This window comes from Chiloscyllium plagiosum, unplaced genomic scaffold, assembly GCF_037043375.1.
Source record: "Chiloscyllium plagiosum isolate Xiang-an unplaced genomic scaffold, Cpla_swu_hap1 HiC_scaffold_25, whole genome shotgun sequence".
Taxonomy (NCBI): Eukaryota; Metazoa; Chordata; class Chondrichthyes; order Orectolobiformes; family Hemiscylliidae; genus Chiloscyllium; species Chiloscyllium plagiosum.
The window spans coordinates 29,861,303-29,881,566 of record NW_028270163.1 but is presented as its reverse complement, the minus strand read 5'-3'; the positions used below and the strand labels follow the sequence as shown (position 1 = coordinate 29,881,566).

The 20,264-nt window shown below is 40.0% G+C and overlaps 1 protein-coding gene across 3 annotated transcripts in view; it reads right to left on the bottom strand.

The window, feature by feature from the left end:
• Nucleotides 1-20,264, bottom strand: part of mgat5b (alpha-1,6-mannosylglycoprotein 6-beta-N-acetylglucosaminyltransferase B) — an 876,343-nt gene that overhangs the window by 313,219 nt on the left and 542,860 nt on the right. For 2 of the 3 annotated variants that reach the window (XM_088000554.1, XM_043714643.2), the window contains 2 exons: nt 15,402-15,572; nt 5,835-6,004 (listed from right to left, as the gene is read on the bottom strand). In XM_088000554.1, coding sequence (XP_087856680.1) covers nt 5,835-6,004; nt 15,402-15,572 — 341 coding nt within the window. The remainder of the gene's footprint in view (nt 1-5,834; nt 6,005-15,401; nt 15,573-20,264) is intronic. The other variant, XM_043714644.2, reaches the window with a different exon arrangement.

Here is a 20,264-nt window from a genome sequence, read left to right as displayed (position 1 = left end):
AGGAAAATCGACACTTCAGGCAAAAGCCCTTCATCAGGAATGCCTGGTGATTATTGTGCAGTGTCCATTCATTTGTTGTCATAGTGTCTGCCTGGTCTTGCCAATGTACCATGCCTCAGGGCATCATTGCCTGTAGCTTAGGAGATAGACAACTTTGGCCGAGTCATATGAGTACCTGCTGCATACACAGTGGGTGATGTCCTCATGGGTAATGGTGATGGACTCATTCCCGATGAAGGCTTTTGCCCGAAATGTCAATTTTCCTGTTCCTCAGATGTTGCCTGACCTGCTGTGCTTTTCCAGCACTATTCTAATCTTGACTCTAATCTCCAGCATCTGCAGTCCTCTCTTTTGCCTAATGGATATCACCATTACCTGTGGGAACACCACCATTGTGCATGCGTTAGGTACTCATATGACATGCCCAATGTTGACTATCTCGCACCCTGCAGGCAAAGATGCCCTGAGGATGGTACACTGGCAAGACTAAGCAGACACTATGACAACAAATGAATGGACACTGCACAATAATCACCAGATAGGGATGTTCTCTCCCATTCAGGGAACATTTCAGTCATCAGGGACATTTGGAGCAGATCTTTGGGTAACCATTCTCCAAGGTGGACTTCGGGATATGCAACAAGGCAAAGTGACCAAGCAGAGGCTGACAGCCAAGTTCGGTACCCATGGGAATGGCCTCAACCAGGACGTTGAGATGTTGTCACACTATAGGTGATCCCACTACACTGCACACTCTCACACCCCCACATATAGGCATATATACACACACACTCTTACATATTCACACATGCACACAGACCCTCTCTCATACACATGATCTCTCTTAGACACACACATCTACAATCCCCACATTCACATCCACGCACCCACCCTCTCACAGACGTATACTCTGTCACACTCACGTACAGACTCTACCAAGCATGCACACATACACACACTCTCACGCGCACTCACACTCAAATGCACACACACTCTTTCTCTCGCTCTCTCTCTCTCTCACACACACACACATGCACACACACACGTATATGGGGTGAATTTGCATTTGCAGAATTGTAGTTGCAGATACATTCCATTTTTGCTCAAAAAGCACACAATTTGCAGGCAGTCAATGCATATAATATTTTATAAATTCCGACTTTGGAAATATAACCAGTCTGGCTCAAGATTGGAATACAGACAGACTCTAACCTCACACCTTTAATGCATTGCCTGAGCTGAGATGTCAACTTTTTTTTATAAAACTAAAGGTATCTTGAGAATGTTACTTAAAAGAAGTTCTGGGATTTGCATATTAATGAACCGAAACCTGCAACCCATTCTAAAAGATGAAAGACTTAACAGCAATCTAGGTTTGTTCAATATATCGTTTTAATTGCATGATACTGATCTTTTGTGATAAATTCTGTGTCTTATGGTCCTGCTCCCCAGCTACCTGATGAAGGAGCAATGCTCTGAAAGCTAGTACTTCCTGTACTTGTACAGGATGTTAGTTCGGCCGCATTTGGAATACTGTGTACAGTTCTGGTCGCCACATTACCAAAAGGATGTGGACACTTTGGAGATGGCGCAGAGAAGGTTTACGAGGATGTTGCTTGGTATGGAAGGTGCTAGCTATGAAGAGAGGTTGAGTAGGTTAGGTTTATTTTCATTATAAAAAAGGAGATTGAGGGGGGACCTCATTGAGGTTTACAAAATCATGAAGGGTATAGACAGGGTGGATAGAGACAAGCTTTTTCCCAGGGTGAAGGATTCCATAACGAGAGGTCATGCTTTCAAGGTGAGAGGTGGAAAGTTTAAGGGGGATACACGTAGCAAGTACTTCACACAGAGGGTGGTGGGCGTCTGGAATGCGTTGCCAGCAGAGATGGTAGAGGCAGGTACAGTAGATTCATTTAAGATGCGTCCGGACAGATGCATGAGTAGGTGGGGAGCAGAGGGATAAAGATGCTTAGGAATTGGGTGACAAGTTTAGACAGTAGATTTGGATCGGCTCAGACTTGGAGGGCCAAAGGGCCTGTTCCTGGGCTGTAAATTTTCTTTATTCTTTGTTTTTTTACTTCCAAACAAACCTGTTGGACTATAAACTGGTGTTGTGTGATTTTTAATTTTGTCCACCCGAGTCCAACACCAGCACCTTCACTTCATAAAACAAGTTAGTATTAAGTTGTAATGTGGCCAATATCACAATATCAAACAAAATATAATACATTTGGCTGTGCAACCTTCCTTAAAACAGGAACTTTTTCCTTGCTTGATCTCAGGAACAGGTCTTCACCATGACACTATAAATCTTTCTGCCAGTTCCATCCAGCGTTATTTATCCGATGTGAAAAGAGAAACACTAACATTCTAAAATGGTTTATTTACTATTATCTTCATGATTTCTTTTAAGACATTGGTCATTTTGCAGCTTGGTCTATTTCACAGTTACAGTGTAGCTTTAAGACAATCATTGATCCTTTAAGACATCCTGATATCAGAAAATGAGTCCCTTTGCTTCTTGAAATGGGGGCAGTTTAATGTTGCGCTGAGGAGTTAACTTCATTTGACAGTATTAACAGACAGGACAAATATCTCTATGAGTATAATTTTGGGTCTTAAACCAAAGAATCTGCTCCAAGTGACATAAACTGCATTTGCTAGCACCAAATACATAGGTCTAAGAAATTTGTGGGGAACAAATGTTTGTATTAAAATACTTAATCCAATAGCATGCCTGATTTTGGCTCTTCAGCATCATTTAATTAGTACCAATATCGAGATTATAAAGTTTGGGCAGTTGTGCTCTTGAATGAACCATTCGTGGGTGGGCACGGTGGCACAGTGATTAGCACTGCTGCCTCACAGCGCCTGAGACCCGGGTTCAATTCCCGCCTCAGGCGACTGACTGTGTGGAGTTTGCACGTTCTCCCCGTGTCTGCATGGGTTTCCTCCGGGTGCTCCGGTTTCCTCCCATAGTCCAAAGATGTGCAGGTTAGGTGAATTGGCCATGCTAAATTGCCCATTGTGTTAGGTAAGGGGTAAATGTAGGGGCATGGGTGGGTTGCACTTCGGCGGGTCGGTGTGGACTTGTTGGGCCGAAGGGCCTGTTTCCATGCTGTAATGTAATCTAAATCTAATTGGGAAAGGAAAAATATAATTGGGAAGAATTAACCTGGAAAGGCAGGATTATCACAAAGGAGGCATCCAGGATAGGGATTGTCTGACCAATTGGGAAGAGGTAGGAAATCAGTAACTCACAGATTTAATATGGGGTCAAGGGGTCATTAATGTCCAACTCCCTACTCAAGTCAGTTTATATTTTAAAATTATTTTTTTAGTGAAAGTCTGTATTGCTTTCTTTCCCGCTTTATAGATTGCAGGCACAGAGCAGATTTCTCTGAGTGGACCAGGTGCTTGCTTCATGCATGGACAGTGGATTCCTACATTTGTGCCCACAGCAACATTGTGAGCAAGGCAATTCAAATTTATAATAAGCATTTAATTCTCACTCATCATACTGATAGACAATATGCCATTTTACTGTCAGAAAACGTGGCATGAGGTTGAATATCCAATTGGTATATAAGTCAGAGACTTCTGACTCAGTCAGAATGGATGGCAATACATTCAATCATTAGAAGTAGGTGGGAAGATTGAACACTGGGTTTTCCTGCATAGTGTCAACTCAGTGCAGGAGTATGACTTTACCAACAGGTTTTCTGTCCCTGGAGTTTAACTTGACTAAACAAATTGTTACAATTGGATGGAAATGCTGAAGAAGAATTTATCGGATGAGGTAGGCCTAATCCACAATCTCAGGTAGAAGGGGTTCTGATTGCAAAGTCAGAGAGGCAATAGCTTCCAAACCAAAGACAGGGTTTTCTGGTTGTTGGGTGTCTGCAGGTATGGCCAATCCCATGGAAGATTGGTGTTAATATGGGAGTCATTGATTATAGTGGTAGAGAGTTTCTGAGTTTGAGAGTAGTACTTTGAGATAAAAGGCTCCTACTCCCCCTAGCTTGCTGGGTTTGCTTCCCAGGCCAGGGCTGCCTTTGCCCTGCTGCAATTACCTGGTTTTCCAAAACCTAATTTATTACATTAATAGGATGTTCACTCAGCCAAGCAGATTAAATCCAAAAATCCCTGTCTCATTCCCATTGCTAATATAATGTCAATGCCAATCTACCTCTTGGGAGTGAATTTGCTACCCTTGTACCTCCTGAGCAAAATCTTGAGTTTGTAGGTAGTAAGGTTTCAGCTGCTTTCCAAGAGTTTCCATCTTGTGGATGTTTAAGCTAAGCCAATCACTCTCACCATGTAAAGATTCTGCCATTTCAAAATTAAATGTTTAAAATTCTGTTATTGGAATGGAAACAGTAGTTCCTTAGGTTTTCTGGGGAGCGGTGGTTTGGTGGCAAATCAAAGTTTATATACTTACAGGGTTACCTATAATTGTATTTGAATTATAATTGTATACTGTCTCTTGTTAATTTGTTATTTTTAATGAATCGGGTTGAATAATAATTTACAGAGAAAAATCAAAATGTTTGGTGTGGTGCTCCAAAAGCAACAATTGTGCCTCAACTTTGACGTCATTAGCTCTTCAGCAGGAACAATTTCCAATGATATACTTAATGCAATATTTATATTCCAAATAAAACATTTAATGGTGCTTCTATTATCACTGTACCTTGGAACGACTGCCGCAAATATTCCTGGAATATAGCAAATAGATACTCAAAGATCTCCCAATATATTATTTTGCTTCCTTTGTCATTTTTCTGTATTGCCCTTCTAACTTAAGCTGAAATAGTCAACATTATGTTTAAGTACAACAAGTGGTTGGTCAGTTTTGGATCCCCATCCAAGCAGCCATTCCTAGTGGACTTGCTTCAACTGGTTCTTGGGCTAATGGGGTGAGCTAAATTATGTTCAAGCTCGCTGTCCACTCAAATGAGCTTGGCATGCAAGATGGCAGTCGGTAATTGGAAAACACTACCTGTCCAAAAGGTAAGATCAGTTAACTGCAGGTAAATGATGGACTTTCCTTCACTTCTTGACTTTGTTAATTGCTGGATACGTTAAGAGAACCTGTAATTTAAATATTTTATGAGCAGCTTTAAAAGTAGAATCTTCCTTCATATTAGTGTTATGCTGCCTTTTATTTATTATTTATTGCTATAGTTCCACTAAGTTTCGCTTATCAAGACAGATAAAGTAGGGGGTCATTTCTCAAGTATATACACAATAAGATGAAGAGCTAAAAAGATAAATCACAGAGTACAAGCACTACAAAAGGAATATGTTAAGCTCTAATTTTTATTTCCAACTGCAAATCATGTATGATAGAATAAGTATTACCAAATGTTTGCATTGAAAAAAGCATGGGAACGCATTTTCACTCAGGGAAATTCTTTCAAAAACGTTTGTTTCATTTATTATATTAAACAGAAACCCTAAAATTATTTCACCTTCCTTCATTCCACATTTGTTGTTTAATCTCAAATGTAACGTGGAGGTAAAATGGCTTCAGGGTTCAATCCCTTTGTTTGAAGTACTCAAAGATGAGGTGGAATCTCTGAAGAAAGGGTTAACTCTGTTTTTTGACTCTACAGATGATACTGACCTGCTGATTATTTCCGGTTAGCATTTTTAGTTTTATTTGGATTTCTAACACCTAAGCTACATTGCTCAAACATTAACAGCCTTGACTATATATACAACACCTGTACAGTTTAACGTCAGATCTGCTTGTTTTAGAATTTAAAACAAGCATTGCAGGCACATAAACCTTTCCATTCAGTATTAATGTGTGATAGATGTAGTACCTTTGTAGCTCCCTTAAAGTAGCTGAAATCTTCAAGCTGTGACCCAACACATACAGAGTGGCTAAGATATCAGCCCATTGTACCAACTCGCCCAATGGGCCTCCTTTTGACACCACAGGGCTGAAGACATCACCTGCTTCCTCAGTCAAGAAACCCAGGTGGACCAAGATCTGTGAAGGAAAGAAATTCCACACAGTTAAGTTTTCAGAGATTTCAGAGCTAGGGAAATGTCAATCATTCAAGTTGGCATTTAGTTGATCAATGTGGATCAGCAATCTGGATCTAATCTATGCAAGTTCTGCCATGATTCACTTTTCTGGGGAGCTAAGAGTTGAAGGGTTCATGCTACAGTGGAGCTCTGAGTTGATTCACGGGTCTGTACTGTCATATTTCTTGGCTTATATTTCACAGTATCTGCATTCACATAGCACAGAGGTTGACTGCAGAGGTCATTTAAAGTACAAATTTGCACAATAATTAATTGAGAGACCTTTATGTTTCATGCTTATTGCATTAATTTTGACTGTGTGCATTAACACAGATGCTGAACTATTTGAGTACAATGCAAAGCACATAACATTCCCCACTGCTGGAATTGTAAATCCGTTTTGCCAGGCCTATCTGTATTGATCAGTAAGGATTAATAAACTGTTAATGAAATGTCAATTTAATATAAATAAAGCATGTTAAAGAGGCATTCTTATTTGATATGTAAGTTTCAAACAGCGTGCAGCAGTGACATGAATAATGATTCAATAATATAGCAGCATGATCAACCATGTCTAGGAATAGAAGATTTTCATCTTGCTTTTAATGAAACCTTTGATAAGTCATTGCGAAGGTCTGTAATGTAATAGATGTGCCATTTGGAATAGCACCACCTGGCTCTTACAGGCACTAAATATTTCATTTTTAGAGAACATTCCTCCCCATTTCCTCCCATTTTGAAGAAGATAGCTGTTTGCAGACATCAGATATGAATAGACAGTGAATACAAACCAAACGCTTCAGTCAGAGAGGAAGAAAAAGACCATAATAGTAACAACCTGGGATTCCACCCATTGGTAGTCAATCAGAAAGCACTATTGTACAGTGCCTGGAGGTTCCCTAGTCCCAGCCAAACACGATTCATTCAGAGAGAACAGAAGGAGGGAAAGAAATTCTTTATAGAAATAAAATCATCTTTATACAAAAGCATCTTTACAGTTGAATCATGTGATATGTAAGTTAGATTAAAAGCTCCACCAGCAGACGCCTTGAACTAAATAACAATTCAAAGTACTCAAAGTGTGTTATAGGTCACTGAGTAGTTTAATATTTGAAATCCTTTTTAGAGTACTATCTAGATTTTATTGCCACATGGTTTGTGGCTACAGATTCTATTGTGCACACTGGAGAAATAGCTATTATGCCTCTTCTTGGCATTCACAAGGAGGTGGAGGTGCTAATGTTGGACTAGGGTGGACAAAGTCAGAAGTCACATGACACCACGTTCTAGCCCACCAGGTTTATTTGAAATTAGAAGCTTTCATGGTGTCACCACTTTGTCAGGTGAATCACAAACTTTCGGAGCACTGCTTCTTCATCAGGTGAAGTTCAAATTTGACCCGAAGTGAAATTAATTGGCAAAATTTTAACACATATCACAATAGTTTTGTTCATGTACATAAGGCAAAAAATCAAGTCTTATGCTTTAAATGATGACGCACACATCAAAATTATCCTTGTCTCACATATTGATATTAATTTATATAGATACAAATATACAAGGAATTACAAATTTCCCCTAGACTATTTAATTATTCTCCATTTTTAGAATTATAAAACAGGATGATAGAATCATGAAGCAGTACAGCACAGATGGAGGCCATTCCTATTTCCATTAAGAATGTGCCATTTGTAATCTGTTATCTTTTTATGTTTCTTTATTTTGGATTGGTGGACCAAAATAGGAAAAGACATGTTTTAAACCAAGAACTGTAAACAAGTTACTGCATTTTTTTAAAAAGAAGGTACAGGAACTCATTGTGAGTTGTGTTTACGCTGTTGCTTTACTCAATTATTTGGGGAAGATGTCAAAAATGTCACAGCCCCAAGGGTTTGCGTTCAGTGACCTATAACACACTTAGAGTACTTTTAATCATTATGTAGTTCAAGGCCTCCACTGGCAGAGCTTTTAACCTAACTTATGTATCACATGATTTAGCTGTAAACATGCTTTTGTATAAAGATGACTCTTTCTTTTTATAAAGAATTTCTTTCCCTCCTTCATTCTCTCTGAATGAATCATGTCCAATTCGCCCAGAGACAGACTGTGCAATCGATCGACATTCAGAACCAGTTGTGGAGACCAGGAGCCATCAGAACAGCAACAACTCTCCGTCTGGTTCGAGGACAGGTGGACAGTTTGTGTGCAAAAAATGCCAGAGCAGAAGGACTCCAGACTGAAAAAGACAGCAAATAGCAATGTTTTAAAGTTTAAAAGGAGCTGTCCTTGATTAAGATGTTATTGTCAGTGCAGAGTTCCACCACAGTCATACAAGGGCAACCAATTTCAATTGGATATAGTCAGTTAGCCATTTGGGATGATCAGGGTCAGGAGCTCCATTTCACTGGAGTCTGGGCAGTCAGCCATGCTCAGTCCTGTAGATCCAATCCAATTACTATAGAGAATCATGGTAAGTCAGACAGAGAGTGGCATAGAGATCGCTCAAGGATCCAGTCACTCATCAGTTTGTTGGGGTTGACCCACAGTCTGTCTTGGACATCTACTCAGTGAAAATCAAGGGGGTTATGAAGGGCCATTACTCTGGTAGGAATGTTGGGGAAGTCAATTGTGAAGATTTGGAGGCATCATGCTGGGATATATAGAGGACAATAATTGTGAAGAGGGGTACTCAACATAGGTGTGGGAGATTGATAGTGCATTTGAGGACATGGGTAACTGCAGGAGTGTCGGGGGTCATTGACATTCACAAGAACCTTGGCATTGATGGGTTTGGGACAGTTCAGCACAATGGTTGACGTGGCTTTGTGTGGGGCCAGGGGTAATGATGGAGATGAAGACTTAAAGGAAAATGGATGGGAACGTGTGCAGGCTCCGAACAGTGTTGACAGAAAGTGCAAGGAAGAAACGAATATGCAGTTTTAGGGAGTGGTCTCCTAATTACCAGATTGAGCCCATGACTGACTGTGCCAAACCTGATCTGATTTGCCTTTCACCCTCAGCCGAATGCAATCATGCAATGAAAATACAAACTGGCTGCGAACACACCAGACTGGGTGGAATTAGGTTGTTTTTTTTCTTGTCTGAGCACTCAAGATCTGCTTATGAGTGATGTAAGGCCCTTCACAGGGTTCAATTAATGCCTTAATTTGGCACTTTGACAGTATGGGTTAAAGACATCTGTAATAACAACAATGTTAAATGCATACAGGGTCTAATCTATGGGATACAAATCCTGATCACATGCAATCGTATTACAGATTAATTAGTCCTCTCTGTGAAGCTGAAGCAATCACAGATGGCCTTAAGAATCAGCTGCAGGTAACAATTCACAAAAACAATCCAAGATCTCAGTCTGCACAAGAACATAGAGCTGGTTTCCTCTCAGCTTCAATGGCTGGTGATTACCAAGTTGCAATGCTGCCTTTCTTGGGGAGGGGTGGGGGCGTAGGTGGTAGTCAATGTTTCAGTTGTACTATACAGTTACTGTATTTGTGTGACATGGCTTGTGTTGTATAATCAGAATAAGGTCTCTATGTCAATGATTTGTGTAGGTGGAATTCCATAGCCCAACTTGTATGTGTCCTCCACACCCCATGTCTGAAGGATGATACCAAACCATCTTGTGAGCAGTCAGCATTTACATCGCTCATGCATCAACAAGAACCTGTTCTGTTTTTGATGGGCCTCATACAGGTTCATTGGAAGCATGACAAATGGAGTCAGTCACAGGAGGGGTCATTCTTGCTGTAGCCATCCTGCCAGAAAGGCACAGAGTAATGGAGGTGTTACAGATGTGCCAGCCAGGTCAGGACCAGACACAACTTCCAGTAGCTGCCAAACAGCCTCCACGTGAAAAGATCATAGCTGAAGGTCCCTTCAGAATGTATAGGAGATCCAAAGTCAATTGCCCTTGGTGTCATTACCTCTGCACGCACAAGGCACATTGCTGCTGCATAGAGTCTTAGAGATGTACAGCGAGGATGTCTCAGCTCACCCTTACAACAGCTGTAGACTGACCTATGACCTGAAGGGCTAAGTGGTCATTCTGTCTCAGTGGATATCGAGGTCACAGCTGCACCAAACATTTATGAAACTGGCTGCTGCCAAAGATTCCCTGGGACCCCTATGTGGTATCTCTAATTCGCAACCCACAAATATATTAAAGTTGTTAGCAATGCAAGCAGTGTTCGCAAGATCATCCTGTTTCATCTTGTTTCCCCCTGATGAGGTCATTGCTACAGCCAAGCAGTGTGCTTTGCCAACATAGAATCATAGAATCCCTACAGTGTGGAAGCAGGCCATTTGGCTCATCAAGTTGACAACAACTTTTGAAGAGCACCCCACCCAAACCCACTAGCTACCCTATCCTTGCATTTCCCACGACTTAACCTTCACATTCCTGGACACTATGGACAATTTAGCATGGCCATTCCAGCCAGCCTGCACATCTTTGGACTGTGGGAGAAAACCAGAGCACCTAGAAGAAAATTACACAGACATGGGGAGAATGTGCTAACTCCACACAGACAGCCACCCAAAGGTGGAATTGAATCTGCGTCTTTGGCATTGTGAGGCAGCAATGCTAACCAATGAGCCACCATTCCGCTTCCTCCTCGTGCACTGATCTACAGTCTATGCACATAGCATATTAAGAGCACCATAATGCAGTAGATTTCATCAAGAGATCCGCTTCTATTCCACCAATGTGCAATTCTTCTGTGATCAACCTTATTGCATTCTTAAAAGTCTGCACCAAAGTACCCTGGGAGCTGCCATGATGCATATCTCCCTGAGAACTCTCACGTTTTTGGCTTGTTTCAAAGTTATAAAGTTTGCTACTGGGAGACCACAGATGACAACTCCATTAATCAACCCTGTCTGAGGCCGAGCATAGATACACCTTGGTCCTGGAGGAATGTTGTCTCATTTTTATTGTACCAGCTGTGTATGGTAGAAATGACAAACAAAGTTACTCTACTCTACTCTGCTCTACTATGCCATGCATTCTTCCACCAGGGCTATTGTGGTGCAAACAATAGGACAACAGACAGCAGGCAGCAGGCAAGGGGGGGCCATGATTGCCACTAAAGAGTTGGAAGAACAACAGCAATCTTCCAGGAGGAAGGTAAGGATGTAGAGCAGGAGGAACACTACCTTCAGTATGATACAGGGCTGTAGTGCAGGCACAACAAACTAGACAGGACTTGTTCACAGCAGGTTCCAGCAGATGTGAGCTGAGGACAGTGATCACTCATCGATTGCAGATTCATTGTTGCTCAAAAATCAAACAGTCCCTGTCTGTTTCCAGAAGCAAATGCAGCTTTTTTACATTTGTTTTGTTTTCTTTGCTTTACTGTTTTTCAATAAAAGTTAACATTTTCAACCTTTGGAAGGCTTCCCAGCTTGTGATGTTCCCACATTGAACAATGAGGAGGTGTTGTGCTGGGCTATAAGGAAAGAGTAGCAGTCCCTTAGACAGGGTTCTGAGATGGTATGGCATTAATGATGGGTAGCCTGTGTAACTTTACTTTGGTTGCTGCAGTTACAATGATAGGCAAAAAGACAGTGATGATGTAAAATAGCAATACATTGATGAATGTGAGCTTATATTTACACTGAATGGTCGCCTATTCCACCAATGTGACCTTGCTCCCCTCCCACTATGTGCACTGTGAAGAGCAGCTCCTGGCTGACAGTACTTAACTCAGTGCACGGCTGAGCTTTAAATATGTTGGTGGCACTGGAAATCTCAGGAGATCTTGCTGGTGATGTGTAACATTGAACGTTGATGAGTGTACAATAGAACATGAAGCATCAGAGAGTCACATTGTATAATAATGGGGCAAGCAGTAGAAAATAATGTGAGTTAACTTACTGGAGGTCATGAAGAGAAACCCTCCATGAAAATCCCTTAAGTTGACAGCTAATTGTCAATAAAGTTCAGTCAAATGTTTCGATCTATTATGACACTTTTTCAGAGTTCCATTGGACTTAAAATGTTACATACTTTGGTATTGGTCAAACATGGTAGGTCAAGTGGCTTCCTATTTCATTCTTTGATGCTATGGTCATATACATTATGCATTTCATTAAATACAAAAGCAGTAATTTAGTTTTCTCACCTGTACTTTAAACTACAGTTGTCCAGGCTTTCCATTGGGATATAGCGGTTGCAGAAATGCACCTTCAAAGTTGGACTGTGGGACTCATTTGAAGCCCAATGCACTGACTATCCAGGGATTGCTTGTGAAGTTTAAACTTCCGATGGGTAACTTAAAACATTTAGAGTCCTATGGAAATGTATCCAACTCTGGGTTAGAGTCAGAGATTTCAGAGGGTTCTGACTCATTTACCTGAATAGCCAGCCTGGCAAAAATTAGTCTGGGCTGAGCCTAACTAAAGACTGCTCTAACTTCTGAGTAACAATAAAACTGACTCACTCTGTTAACCCTGTCACTCCATTCCCACACCCCCAAACAATAACATCCCTGACCTGACCCTGCACCCCCACAACCTGACCCCAACATGACTTCCACCTAACCAACCGTAACCTTTCATTTACTCACTAGCCATGTTAAATTCTCATTAACTCACCTACCAACTGATCCATTCATCCATCTGCCACCCTAATTCCTCACTTACTTGCCTGCACCCAACCCCTTTACCCACCCAGGCCTCGAAAGGTAAGAACCTTCTATATTGTCCTAATTATTTGTTTGTGCAAAATATTTATACAATCTTGTTTGTTTAATAAGTTATAATTATTTCATAAGTACTTGTTAGTTAAGGCACAAATGAAGACTCTATTGTAATAAATTAAGAATTCTTAAATTGTTGGCGTGTATAGGTAAAAGCGATTGATGGTTCCAAACCCTAAATTTTAAACCTGGCATCCTACTCCTTCATCCACATGCACCCTAACCTCTCACCTACATAGCTACTATTCTTTACCCACTAATGTTACACACATATATCTTCTCTCCAAAGCTAATCAGAGACTTTGAGACCTTTAAACCCTGGAATATGGTAGCTAAGAGTGTGGAAAGGCAGTGTAGTTTGGCCTTTCATACTGAACTACACTAAGCTGAAGGCTCTCAGATCAGGGACATTCCATGTTTCTCAAGAGACCTGAATTTGAAATTTGGTGTAAAAGATGAGCAATCTGACAGCGTTTGCTACTCCTTGGAAGATTCAGTCTATGGTGTTGGATAAACTTCTGATATTAACAATAGGTTAGTTGAAAATGCCAATCACCTATCCTTCAAAATTGTTCAATTTATGCATAGAACCAAGGAAATATAATAAAATGCCAATCAGCAATGTTTGAAACAAGCAACTCTTTAGATAAATGCTTCGTATTCACAGGACCATATGTAAATGTAATTTGTTGTTATTGTTTTTATTTCATGAGTGCTGACAGACCTCTGGCACCTTGTTCAAGTGAGTTTCCACATTCATGAGTCTAGAAAGTGAGTGTTGGCCTCAACTGATGGTGGACATGTATCACTTAAAAAGATTGGTTATTTCTGCACCTTTTATCAGATATATAATTTCCCACAGTCTTTTTTGTCCCCAACTCACCTTGGCTATCTTGAAAAGAGGAGAAAGTGAGGACTACAGATGCTGGAGATCAGAGCTGAAAATGTGTTGCTGGAAAAGCACAGCAGGTCAGGCAGCATCCAAGGAGCAGGAGAATCGACGTTTCGGGTATGAAAGGGCTCATACCCTGGCCATTTGGGTCACTCCTGGCCCTTTCCCAGCCCAAAGCACTGAGATTTATCAAAATATCCAACTGTGTAAGTGGTTGTGAGCAACTACAAGAGCAAGCCATAGATCAAACAAATGTGTTCTGTGCTGTGTGGTTTAGGATCAAACCATGTGGCATATCTAGTCTCTAAATATGGTCATGCAAATGTGAAGCTCACTTGTAACTGCTATATTTAATACTTCCAAATTATCCCTGTGAACTCTTGTTTAGTAACTTTCATTTTGTCAATCATTGCAGCTCCTTTAAAAGACAAAAAGTTACACATGTCGATTTCTGCAGTAAGCAGGTGAGACACCAAAGAGAAGTAAATAGAAGATTAGCACTTGACAGAATAGATGTTTGTATATGGGCATTAAATCAACAGAGGTAATGAAAATAAATTTTATACACCTATCATTAAGAGAAATGCTACTCTTCAAGCTGAAAAGCATCATTTAATAGACTGAAATAAAACTAAAGAATTGTAGATGCTGAAGAACTGAAACAAAAACAGAAATTGCTGGAGAAACTCATCAGGCCTGGCAGCATTGGTGGGAAGACAGCAGAGTTAATATTTCAAGTCTTATGACTCTTTATTAGAAACAAATGGACTGAATTGTATAAACCATTTCATGTAGAGTCTTATTCACATAACCGTTCATCTACAACATTACTTGCCTATTCTTATGTAATGTATATACTTTGGTGGCTGGAACTCATGAACAATAAAAAATGCTTTCAAACTGGTCTTTTTTGTCATTCATTTGTGGGATGTGGGTGTCATTGTCCAGGCCAGCATTTATTGCCTATCTGCAGTTGCCCTTGAGAAGGTGGTGGTGAGCTCTTTCTTGAACTGCCGCAGTCTCTGTGCCGTAGGTAGACCCACAATGCCATTAGGGAGGGAATTTCAGGAATGGTGGTATATTTCTGAGTCAGGGTGGTGAGTGGCTTGAGGGGAACTTGGTGATTGTAGTGTTCCCATATATCTGCTGCCTTTGTCTTTCTTGATGGTAGTGGTCATGGGTTTGGAAGGTGCTATCTAAGGGTTTTTGGTGAATTTCTGCAGTGTTTCTTGTAGATAGCACATACTTCTGTTACTGAGCATCAGTTCTGCAGGGAGTTAATGGTTTGGATGTGGTGCCAATCAAGCTGGAGCAATATTAAAGATCACTTAATTTCCCAAAAGAAAATGGAACAAGTTTCCTACTGATTCAGGATCAATTGGTACTTTTAAGAAAGCGAGATCAATATCCGCTGAGAACTAGGATTGAGGACTGTAAGAATACTTAATAATATTGCTTGCTTTTTTGATGTAGCAATTAGAAAGTAAACTATGGGATAAGCAGGTAAAGTGAGAGGGAATATAGACTTTTAATGATGTTTGATGGTACTTTCTGACTGAATTTTCTTACATCTCTAGATTTCTTTACACATACGAAGAAGTTGAATAATTCAGTGCAGAGAATAAAGCACACCAGGCAATAACTTATCAAAGACAATACTCTTATTATGTTGTGGCTAAACGGGTGTTGTTGATCAGAGTTATACCTGAATGAATACCATGCCTATTCAAATCTCAATGTCTATTCACCTTCTTCCGTTGCCTCTTTCTCATCTCAAGTTTCTCTCTGAGGCTCTGAACTGCCAAAATCCATTGTGTTGACAATCTCCGGATTCTCTTTTTCATGAATATTAGCGATTCCTTTCCACTGCCCATGAGTTCAAGAAGTTGTGTGAAGTCCATTCGATAGAATGCCTGCTGCTATGAGAGAAAAGCGACAGTGAAATTGCCACAAGTAACAGTGACTGAGTTTCCTATTAACTCCAGTTTGGATTATCGGAAGTTGGTCTTTCACCTATTCATTCAGGCAGCATCCCAGTCTGTTGCAAAGAAAGTGTCAATAGAAGGCATACTATTACAGAGCACATCACAGGATTTTGTCATTTCCTTTGTGCATTTTTCACCCTTATCAAACAAAAAAAACAGCAAAAATTTCTATTGTGTGCAAAGGCATATTGGAAATGGAAATACATAAGAGGATTATATCTTTGGCCAGCCAAGTTAAAGCATTACATTTCAGGAAGGAAATGAGAACTCTGAAAAGTTTATTGTTGTGATTCACTGGAATGATGCAGCAAATAAGAGACTGTTGTAATGAACAATTGCTTGAAATTGTTTGTCTTTCTTATTTGGAATGGAGTTTTAGGATGGAATCTAACAGAGCTTTTTTATACTTACACATATTTTTGAGAAGATAAATAGCGAACGATTTAAGGCGTCAATAAAAAGAAACATAAACTCAATATTTTCATAAGCAATGTAAAGAGAACATTTTCACATATGGAATACAATATGGACTTCCTTACCATGACTGGCTGTCAGGACAAGAATAAAACATTATTTAAAACAAAAGTAGATAGATACTTAAAAATAATGAATATACAAATGAAAAGGAAAGACAAAAGAGTGAAGAGATAGAAATAAAGATAACCCCAATTGAAAGTTCAGGGTTGGATTTTACAGAGGGGGATGTGGACAGCTCACACTCCCCCATAATGGAAAATCGATGGCAGCTGATGGACCTTAAAGAAGTCGACCCCCACTGCCATAGCAGGCTGCAGGTTTGCTAACATGGTAGAAACTGGAACTCTGTCCCACTGTAGAAGGAGGCCCAATCCTCTGGAGCTGTACCCTTTCTGCTTGTCTTAGCCACAGCAAGGAGGTTAGAGTGGGTATTACCAGGAGTCCAACCAATCTGATAAAGAGGGCCCAAGGGATCTGTGACTTGGACAAGTTGAACATGTTGGGTGGAGAAGGTTTGACCCTCTTAGGGAGGGGGATGAGAGGGGTGAAAGGTGGGTTTTGGAGAATGCACAAAGGGCATGCCCCCTGTATTATGTAATACTTTGGGGGGAGGTAAGAAGGAGGTGGGTTGGGCATCTATCTAATTTTATATGTTCTAACACTCCCCACAGAAAATGCATCCAGAAGTGATTGTAAAATTGAGCCACAACTATCAGTAAATGTGCAATGGATCAAATTACCACTTGCTACGTTGTTTTTTTCTAAACAAATGAATAATGGGGAAATATAAGACCGCAGGAAATTGGAACGGAATAGACCATTCAGCCCCTCAAACCTGCTCTGCCATTCAGTAGGATCATGGCTGACCATGTCCCTGCCTTTACCCATAACCTTCAACTCCCAATTGATTAAGAATCTATCTATCTCAACCTTAAATAGACACATGGACTCTGCCCTCACAGATGTCTGTGGCAAGGAGTTATGAAGACCCTCAACCCTCTGAGCAAAGAAATTCATTGTTAACTCAGTCTTGAATTGGAGACCCTTAATTCTGAGACTATGCTCCCGGTCTTAAACCCTCCCAAGAGGGGAAACATCCTTTCCACAGTTACTCTGTCAAGCCTCTGAAGAATACGATATGTTTCAATGAGATCACTTGTCATTCTTCTAACATCTAATAACTAGAGTCCCTTTGCTCATAAAACAATCTCTCCATACTGAGAATCATCCTAGTGAAACTTCACTGAACTGCCTCCAATGAAATGATATATTTCCTTAAATAAGGGGACCCAAACTGCTCACAGTATCCAGATATGCTCTCACCAGCACCTTGTTCCATTGCAACAAGACTTCCTATTCTTATTGTCCAAATAAATAAGGGCCAACATTCCACTAGCCTTCCTAATTACCTACTGCGTTTGTGTGCTCACTTTCTGAGTTTCATGCATAAATACCCCAAGTCCTTTTCATTCTGTAATTCTTTCCATTTAAGTAAAACTGTGTTCTTTTGCTGTCCCTTCCGAAATGAACAATTTCACACTTTCCCACAAAATTTCAACCATTTGCCAACTTTTTGCCCACTTACTTTTGCCCATGCAGAAAACTGTTTGCTTCCCTCTTAAAATAAGCTACATTTGTTTACGTATTGTTACATGCCCTTATGTACTCGTAGACAGATATTTTTATATTCCCTCAACTACCATTGATTATTTTATTGACTACTTTAAAACTGTTAATAAATGGTGGTCAAGAAAAAAAACATACTTTGTCAAATTCCTCAAGTTGCAATTTGAAATTCTGTTTAATTAAATTCTGTATTAAGTTCAGAACCCAACATTACAGTTGATGGTATATCTTCATAAGGTAGCACCAGAAGCATATCCACAATTTCTGCTCTCCAAATTTCCCACATGAGCTGGTACTATATATCCCTAATATTATTATTCATATGTTCCATTCACCTCCGAAGGTGAACTATGGTGTTGTTATGATGATGGATCAGAACCCTAAAATACTAAGGGCATTTTTGACTTTTAATTTCAAAATGTATGTTGTTTAAAAAGAGGACTGCAGAGAAATTAGTAATTGCAGGTGCATAAAGAATATCTGTGGGACCAGTGGGGTGTAACACCTGAAAGTATCAGAGAAACTTCAAAACAGACTGGACTGTGATTTCTTATTACTATAATTAAATGTGGGGCTAATGGCCCATTGTTCGACAGCAAGCCAATCCCTGCAGATTATGTCCTAAACTGCAGACACTTGTTATGTTCCTTTTAAGAATAAACAAGTACACAAGTAAGAAAAGTGCCATTTCCAATTCTGCTGGAGTAGACTAGTGGGACCGAGTGCTGTATTGTATACCTGCATTGGAGTATTTGTGAACTGTGAAGGTCACAATTGCAGAATTACCCCCTAGTTGGCCCCAATTTGCACATAAAGACTCTCTCACTCTGAGTGCTGCAAAGCAGTTTAGAAAAGGAATCAGGATGAAGGAACTTTAATCAGCCTACAAAATCAAGAATCTCAAAAAGCTGTAAGCTCTACTGCAATGGTCACAATGTTCAGCTATTCATTCTTCATGAGCTGTTCAGAGAATGAACCAAATATCTCTTTTTATTAAAAAAAAACTTTTACCTTCTTAAACTCACTTCTTAGTTTTAATTTGCATGTATTGTGTTGTGCTACTAATTTGTCTTACATTTAGTAATTAATATTCCATCGTTTTTAACTTAAGAAAGCCTGGTTAAATTGACTCCTTTTAAAATTTAAGTTAATTTGGGTCTGGGAGAAAGTTATCCAAGAGGAAAGGATCATTCTTTCAATGGGCTTTATTGCAAAAAGGCAAGGGGATGGGGTGAATGTAGTGATCATAACAAGGTTAATTCCTGATGAAAGGCTAATGCTTGAAAAGTCGATTCTCCTGCTCCTTGGAAGCTGCCTGACCGGCAGTGCTTTATCAGCACCACACTCTTCAACTCTGATCTCCAGCATCTGCAGTGCTCACTTTCTCCCATTACAGCAAGGTTAGTCGAGTGGACCTCACAGTATAAGAGTTCCCTGTTTGGGACTGTTAACATGGTCAGGGAGCCCTGGCGGACAGACATAAACAGGACTGTCAAAGTTTCTGTTCACTCTAAGAGCTGGTTTTGGGGAAGCTGAACCAGTGTTAATTATTATGCATGTGTGAATCAAGGTGATGTGAGATTGGTCTCTGTGGAGTTAGTTCAGTGAATAAAAAGGGAAAGCCAGTTCATCCCTCCTCAGCCAGGAGCTTCACAGTTTGGGCTGTCCCATCTAGAACCACAATAAATTGTGGCATCTCACCAGGGTCTGGATGGAGCAGTAAGTAATTCCACTCCAGCCTGTAACAGGTTGGTGGATGACAAAAACAACACAACTCTACTTTGAGGAAAAGCTGGTTGTAAAAGTTCTGTAACTATATCTGTGCTCATTCAAAACAAGCCCTCAATCATTGGTAGGCCAGTTACCAAGGGCTGTAAATACAATTTTGTACCTTATCTCATTCAGATGTTTCCTTTTAACTTGCACGACAACTCAAGCATGAAATAATAGTGCAATCCACTTAGAACACAAACAGGATGTATGGAATAAAAATAAAGCCTGTTTTTCTGCAAAGCATTTCAAATTTCAGAAATATTGGAAAATATATAATCAAAGCACATATTAAATTGTACTTTAAATATTTACAACAATACAAACAAGGCTAAAAAGCTTGATTTCCTTTAGCCAGGAAAACTCCTTATGTTCTCATTCCAAACAGCTATTCAAGTAGTAAAGAGAAAACATTATGCAGAATTGTGCTCAGCATTCATTTAAATGTTTTTTTGTCGGAAATCTAGTGCATTCATGAATGAAAGGTATAAAAATGGTCTCAAGTACCAGTACATGGCTGATCATCACATGGCTCTTTGCTTCAGCTTGATCTACAATTATTTATGTACGTGAAGTAGACAGACTTCTAATCAAAGCATGAATATCACGAGCCTTGTAAAATGGTTGAAAGTCCATACAATTCTTTTAAATTCAAACATAGAAAACTGAACCGCTGAATCAATCCGATGCCAATGATTTGAATAATTGTATGGACTATAAGTAGGTACAGTACAAACTTTAAGTCCCCAAATA